Genomic DNA, 8,162 nt, shown 5'->3' on the forward strand with positions numbered 1-8,162 from the left:
ATACTTCTTACTGTGGCACTTTTAATGGACAGCTGTACTTGATCACATATTAGTTATTTGATTTTTTTGTGCAATCAAACACCTGATTACATTTTACTGCAGTGTGTACATCAGATCTATACATACAATCCATTTTTATGTGGATGACTCCTGTTTAATGAGGGCCAGTTTTAAACTTTTAACTTAAAATCTACTTTGTGATGTATTTCATGTGATTGTCTCTGATGCTGTACGCACTTTTGTTATGACTGGCTGTTTGTTTTTCTCTCTCTTAGCTGGACTCAAGTCTCCTGATCTCAATGAGATTACCTGATTTACTGAGGTTATATATACACTATTCATTTGTGATATCCGAGTAATTCCCCCACCTTTGAATAACACTGATTGGAGAAAACGTTGCTCCCACCTTTCTCCTTTAAATTATTTCAAAATTGACCACCATTCACTCTGTAATGAAAAAAAGTGATCAAACCTGAAAAATAAATGATGTTAAATGTATATAACAAAACTGTGCTGTTCCAGAAAACTTTATTTTGAAAGAAATATTATGCAAAAGAATTAGAAAATGTTTTCTTTTTCTTTTTTTTCATTAAAAAATACCAGAGAAACCTGAATTATTTCAGTTAATTCTGTACATCAATATAATACATATTTTACTTTTGATGATGAAGACTCAAAATTTACAAATATAAGGTGTGAATTCAGTCTACATGGTGCTACATTGACACTGTTTTCATGCAAAAACTAATCCTGATGCCAGGAAAAATATATTTCTATACATTAGTTAAATACTTTACTGCCTATCATGTCTGTTTGGCCTTCTGCACAGGAGCTGGGGCATCAGCAACATTATGCAGAAACTCGTACAGCAACTTAGCATTGTTAGCATTCCCGAGTATTTCAGCGAGTTTGTCCCGGCTAAGTTTGGCTAAATCTGCCAGACTGTCTGCATTTTTTATAAGAGCCCTGTAGTTTTTTGTATTGACTCCTGGCATTTTCAACAGGAAGTCATAAGGTCCGGGGTTGTACAGGTCTGCCGATCCAGCCACCATGTCGGACTCGGCCGTGACTGCTTGAGCTGCTGCAGCATCAGGTTCAGGGCGACCTTGCTTTAAATCCAGAAAGAGGTCGGCTGTGGCGTGTGGAGAGGGGCACCAGAGGATACGAAGCCGGGGGAAATGCAAGGTGAGTAAGGTGAGTTTGGCAGAAATATCATTAGACGATATCTCATGTCGGAAATCCGATCGGGCCGTTAAGGAAAATGGTTTGGCTGGGTCAAACTCAATGAGAAGCACCGGTTTCCTGTAGTAGCGGGTCATTGAGAGGCACTGGGTGTAGAGGCGGCCACTCTGCAACGAGCCAATCAGATCGCTGACGCTCTTGCGCTCGACGCATGTGTCCGGAGTCAGGATGTAGTCACCTACTTCCAGGGTGACGGGCTCGATGTCCAGCCCCCGGCGGTGCAGCAAGGAGGGGAGCTCACTGCGGAACTCACGCATGTCCACAATGACTCCTGAGGGCTCTTTGGGCTGCTCCTGGCCTCCTGATTATTGGACATCAGTAAAATAAAATGCAAAAATGATGAGGCATTCAAGACAAAGGGAAGACAAAGGAAATAGTAAAACCATAAAGAAATGACATGCCTGCTTTGCGGGTGTTGGTGGTGGCATTGGCAGGCTCTAAATTTCTTGCAAGGTCCAAGTTGGTGTCTTCTCGTCCCTCCCTTTCCTCTGGGATGACCATAGTGGCCTTTTCCCTGCAGAGACACAAACACACACGCAAGCACCAATCAGAAGCCAGCACTTCAACAAACAAAAGATACTCCCAAGGGGCTTTGAGAAGCGAGAAATAGAAGAAATGGTTCTGACCTGATCAAGTGTTCAAAGGCTTTCTTTTCCTTAGACAGTGCCGTCAGGTACTTCTGCTCCTCCGTTGAGCCTCCATAGATGAGGAAATACACCCTCAGCGGCTTCCCGGGCCGGCTAGCTTTGTAGATCTCCAGCTGGCGGACGAAACTGACTTCAGCGTCGTACAGCACCACGAAACTGGGCTCCACCTCATGCAGCACCCGCGTCAAGCTGTGGGGGTCAGTGAGGCCTTTCAGTGGGTGAATGACAGTCAGAGGCTCTTTCAGGACACCGTAGTAGGCATCTGATGACAAATCCAGCTTCAGATGTTCTTCCTCCCCTCCCTCCTCCTCCTCCATCAGTTCATCCTCATCTCCGCTGCTGCCCATCACCGCTGCTCCATCTGGCTCCTCTTTCCCCACCATCTGGGTCAGGGTCAGGGATGGCCTTTTTTTACTCTTTGTGGACTTTGCGTTTTTTTTCTGTGCGGGCTCCTTCCCCTTGGCTCCTTTTGTAGGCCAGCCTTTGCCCTTTTTGTGTGAGTCAAGTTCAAAGGCAGCGGCTGCGGCAGAGTCCTGTTTAGCGATCGTGCGGGCATACAGACGGTTGAGCAGCCAGTCAGAGCTGTGCCTGATGTACTGCTGCAGCTGTGCACAAGTCCTGTCGTCACTGGCACAGATCAGCACATGACCTGAGGGCCACACACACACACACACACACACACACACACACACACACACACACACACACACACACACACACACACACACACACACACACACACACACACACACACACACACACACACACACACACACACACACACACACACACACACCAGGGTCAGGCCAAGTGTGTACATCCTGTTAACTAACAGTGAATCTCCACCACCATATGCATGGCAGGTGGACCAGTTCCAGGCTCTGGAGTTGTGCATGCTGACTCACTCACATGGCTTACTTCAATTGTTCTCAACTTCTTTTGGGAGACGCACTCAGCAGCCATGCCAGTACTTGCCGCTCTAGTACCCTTTTATTAGCACCATCGTTTATCTCAACCAAGTCATATTCTGCTAGCTGCGGCAGTTCATGTTGCCAGCGTTACACAATGTTTGGGCAAACACAAATTACATGCTGATCACATTACTTCTCCACTGCCCTGTCATCGATTCGCTTTTTTTTTTCTTTTTTTTTCTAAAAATAAAACCCGCAGAGTTGCAGGAGTCAGATTTCATGCTCCAGGAAGTCATTATATCACTTATTTAGATAGTGCAAATGTTTATCTGTCAGTTTAAGGTAACTCCGCCACCACAGCTGCAAAAGTACCCGTCGGGAGTATTCCTGATTCAGAATCACTGGATTACTGGCACACAAATGGAAGGCAGCAGTTGTACTTGTATTACTCACACTTGGCTTTTCTTGCTGTCACAAGTCAAAATGTCTAGTGGGAGAAGACCTTAAACTATATTCTGTATTTTCTCCAAATTCTGGGGTGCTAGTTTTGCCTTCATGGGGTATCTTGCCAGAACAGTACAGCATGTGTAACACTCTACAAAGCAGAAGCACCAGGCAGTGAACTAGGACACACCAGCACACCCCGAGGATGACTTTGTGTAAGGTCAGCTGTGTTTAGGCTTGCCTCTCTGCTTGTTCTAAATTTCAAATGTAATTCAATTTGAGGATTTCATCTTCTTATACACTTTCCCAATGTTAGTGACGTGTGTGACACAAAAAATACTGAAGATCAAGGTAATTCCAATGGACAACAAAACCACCTCTTTGAAACTCAAAACAGTTTCTATAAAATTCTGTTCATATAGTACATTATATGGAAATCCACAGAGTAAAGATGACGCACACTGCTGACTGATGGACGTTTATAACAGGGCTGAGCTCTAACCTGCTTCTAGCTGAGAGCTCTTGTTCTCCCTTTCAATCTCCTGCAGTATCTCAGTCAGAGCCTCCCACTTTGGGCTCTTCTCCAGCACCAGTTCCCGCTTCACCTCTGAAACACACACACACGCACACACTGAGCCTATAGTAATTCCTACATCAAAACACATACAAGCAGATTATGTAGTCTGAAGAACACATCGAACAGAAATGTGTTCATTGGTCAGTTACCTAAAGCAGAGGATGAGTTCTGTTTCTGTGCCTCTGCTCCCACTTTGAGTTTCTTTTTGCTCTCAGGGATGCGGTACACTCTGGCCCTGGCATTCACAAACATGGAGGTACTGGAGTCGAGGAACAACCACCCTGACGGTCACAACAACACACACGTGCAATCAAACAAGGATAAAGGTGATTCATCACAAAGATTACAGATAATTTTACGTACCAAGTACTCCAAGTGAATACTCAGAGCAGCATCTCATTTACCTGAATTGGATCCAAAGATCTTTTGGCTGGAGCGAAGCGACTCGAGCAGATTGAGGAAGGTCACGCAGTCGTACTGGGTGAGGTAAAGCAGGAGAACCCTAAGCACTTTCAGGTCCTGGACCAGGGCCTTGGTCTTTGCTCCCAGCTGGTGCCACAGGGGGTCCAGGTAGTGACGGATGGTCTGGATGGGAGTAAGGCAAAACACAACCATGAAAACTGAACATTCACCTTCCATACAGGTCATCAACAAGGCATAACCAGTGCAATATCAAATCAATCAGATTTGTCTAATTTCACGCCAGAGCAGCTGAATCGTCACAATGTCAGACCTTGTCAAAGGTGTTTCCCAGCGTGTTCTCTAGGGAGAGGTCCTCGGCTTCTAGAGTGGGGTTGTAGCGTTTCAGTTCCTTCAGACAGGCGCTCATGATGTCCAGGATGGAGCTCTGGATGGCCCTCATAGCTGGCGTCAATGACACATGGAGCTCCACCACCTCTGGCTTGTGCCTGTCCAGCGCTGTGTTCACGGACGCTTGAAACCTGTTGAAAGAAGCAGGTGAAGAGAGCAAAGGTAAAGAGGGATGAGGGAAGAAAGCAGTCTTTATTAATGTTATTAGTTGCACATGTGCGTTTCCTGCTGTGAAAAATGACTATTATGTTCCATCATACCTGGGCCACAGGTAGAGCTTTTTGACGAAGAGGTTCCTCATCACCCGCTCCACCTGGCAGAAGCCCGAGGAGAAGGCTGTCGCCTTGTCGGTGAAGGCTTTAATGAAGCCTGTCTTGTTCTTCTGTCTGAACAGACGAAGGATGAACGCTTCCTGACATGACTCAATGATTTTATGAGCACGGTACACCAGGATGCCTGAAGTGATGGTACAGAAAGATAGTCTGTGCATGTTACTACACACCGAGTGACCAGAAAAACCTGTAAAATGTAATGCAATGCAATTGACATCATCAGTTTAGCCACGATCAGGCATCCGTCTGACCTGATATGAGATGAGCAGGGATGCGGTCAGTGAGGAAGTCGACCACCAGGATTCTGCTGGTGACAAACAGCACTCCTCCCTCGGTGTACACATTATAACGCTCAGCGCTCTGGATGTCGCTGGTGACGGTCCTGGGCAGGTGGGCCACACCCTCCATCCGCAACTGCTCCGTAAGATACTCCTGAGGAGGGAGGGCATGGAAGAAAGTGTTTTATTAAAGCTACTCTAAGTACGCAGACAGATCTCTCAACCAAAATGGGATGTATTGTGAGTTGTATTACAGCATTGTATGTGATACAATATGGGCCATTTTCACTGTAGATATTTTGACATGTCAGAGCAGGAAAAACACAGACGTAAATAAACAGTAACAGTGTGTCCCAGTAGGCCATGGCAGTGGGTGGGGAGGTACAATATCAGAGCCCTGAAACAGGCTCACCTATAGGGAATGCAGCCATCATTAATGTTAAAAAGTCCATCTTTATTTGTCTTGCTTTGAAAAGTCTAAATGTCTGATGTGAAAGGAGTATTGTTCCCTCTGGTAGGAAACGGACGGCAGGACCTTGTGGGTTTGGATTATTCACCCTATTTGATTGTCTTAGAACAAATATCTTAAATAGATAATATCTACAAAGCTTTGCTCTTTACATCTCGAGTCACAGTTGATATGGTTTGGTCGATAAGGAACACAAACGTTCATATTAGCCATAGCATGCTAGCTGCTTAGCATGCTGGTTGATTAGCATCCGAAAGTTGTGAAGCGTCGGTTGACCTATGTGTTCCTCACCTGTTCAGCAGTGGTTGTGTTGAGCAGAAGGACCAGGCTTCCCTGCTCCGAGTAAACCCGCATGAACTGAAGTAGGATGCGGTCTATCCCCATTCCCTCCGCCACTACTAGCAGCCCGTCACAGCCGAACAGACTTATAAACATCTCAGTCTCAAACTCGAGCAGTGGACCCGCCATGTTGAAGCCACAAAAATAGACTTCCGAGTGCGAAAAACACAAAGTTTTCTGTCACCCCGAGTGACAAATGTTAGCTAAAAATGACAAATATCATTGTGAAAGAGCGACTCGTAGGCGGCTCGAATCTGGCGTTCAATGTTTTGAAATGGCACATCCGGTCACATGACACAGACACTAAAAACAAATGATGACGTAATGCTCACAGTGACATTTAAGACCACTAGCCCCATCTAGTGATACGGAGGATTATGACAGGTTAAAAAAATCAATAAAACCTGACAATTATTCTGAATCACACTCGTCTGACTGAACTGTGGTCTGTGTTTACACGAATTTCTTTGTTCCATATGCAAACAATGCTTTTAGTCTTTTCTGGCGTTATCTCTGTGAGTATGTCATTTTCACATTCTCATAAAAATGTAGTGACAGCTTGGAAAGTCCTCTGTCGAGAATTCCTCATGTTTATGTGAGAATTCAGTTTGCTGCAGAGCAATCCTTAATTCATGTTATCCTTTTTGTCCATCCCTCCAGTTTTGACTTCCAATAACTCTGAAGCGACAGACAACGCTTTGATGTGGATTTTTCCCACCAGCATGTAAATGCAGCAGCTGTAACAGTAAAAGTGTCTCTTCTTTTAAATGCATTTAAACAGAATTATAATGTAATAATGACAATGTCTTGTTGTCAGCTTCAGAGCATGCTGAGATGATGTATAACCACTTTGGAGCACGGTTATGTGATTCAGTGGGTTAAATCACAAACAGCATGTGTCTAAATTCTGTTTCAGAGACATTTCCCTCCTGACAAGCAGAAAATCTGTGGGCAAACAGTAAAACCGTATCATGTTTTGGCATCAAAATCACATTTAAAATGAATTAATGCCATATCGGGTTCTGACCTGTCAAAATAGTTGGCTTTTGGATGCATGAGTGTAATGATATCAGCATCAGGCCTGCAAAAAAAAAAAAAAAAAAAAAAAAACTCCAGTCAAACATGAATCCACTTTCCATTAACTGAAGCAATAAGAGGTACACTATCAAACAATAAAACAGGCCCAGAAATGCAGGGCACAGCGCCAATGGCTGTGTTAGTGACAGTATTAACGTGTTTTCGGGTGGATTATTCCTGTAATGCACCGACAGGAACAAAGCTGTAATATGCTTGCATAACAAAGCCTGCCAGCTGGGCTTTGTAAAACTCTGTTGTGTCAGCCCACATTTCTCTGCTGCAAGAGAGGAGGCTGAGGGGACCAGAATAGGTCTGCACTCATGAACGACAGCAGAGGAGCTGGACGATGCTGAGCCCACCACTAACCCCAGTGCACCCACACACACACACACACACACACACACACACACACACACACACACACACACACACACACACACACACACACACACACACACACACACACACACACACACACACACACACACACACAGAAACTCACAGAGGTTTTGTTACACAGAGGCACGAACGTGACTCATCATAGTTTTGAGACTTCGGGCTTCAATTTAGCCACTTTGATGTTTACATCTGTCACTCATCTGCTGTGATGTACTGACTCTGTGTGCAGTCAGATTATATAAAACAACACACGGACCCTTGAGTGGGACTCATTATAATGAGCGATCTGGACAATATGTTCTTTCTCTCTTTTCATGCTGGCATACTCGGCAAAGTTAGTTCAAGTTACCCTTCAAATGACATGGGAATCTCTGAGTGTGTGTGTGTGTGTGTGTGTGTGTGTGTGTGTGTGTGTGTGTGTGTGTGTGTGTGTGTGTGTGTGTGTGGCTAAATCTGTCAGGAAAAGTAATTTCTTTTAATATCCTGATTTTGGATAAATGAGGGTTGAAGGACTGTTGCAGAAATTACGTATATTAATTAAAGCTCATATTTCACTGACTCCTCCATCACTACACACACTTCACTACACATGAATTTCATTAATGCTGTCAACAAGTGAGGGAAGAGTAATATGGAG

At 44.6% G+C, this 8,162-nt stretch overlaps 1 protein-coding gene across 1 annotated transcript; it reads right to left on the reverse strand.

The window, feature by feature from the left end:
• Positions 1-510: 510 nt before the first annotated feature.
• ercc4 (excision repair cross-complementation group 4) lies at positions 511-6,338 on the reverse strand. The gene is made up of 10 exons (XM_070989841.1): positions 6,002-6,338; positions 5,215-5,395; positions 4,892-5,087; positions 4,555-4,762; positions 4,226-4,406; positions 3,971-4,102; positions 3,747-3,851; positions 1,869-2,538; positions 1,644-1,756; positions 511-1,543 (listed from the first exon to the last, which is right to left on the reverse strand). Exons 1-10 carry the CDS (start codon positions 6,176-6,178, stop codon positions 804-806), a joined length of 2,703 nt encoding a protein of 900 aa, XP_070845942.1. The 5' UTR covers positions 6,179-6,338; the 3' UTR covers positions 511-803.
• Between the last annotated feature and the right edge of the window lie 1,824 nt (positions 6,339-8,162).

The sequence above is a fragment of the Chaetodon trifascialis genome, chromosome 21, assembly GCF_039877785.1.
Source record: "Chaetodon trifascialis isolate fChaTrf1 chromosome 21, fChaTrf1.hap1, whole genome shotgun sequence".
NCBI lineage: Eukaryota > Metazoa > Chordata > Actinopteri > Chaetodontiformes > Chaetodontidae > Chaetodon > Chaetodon trifascialis.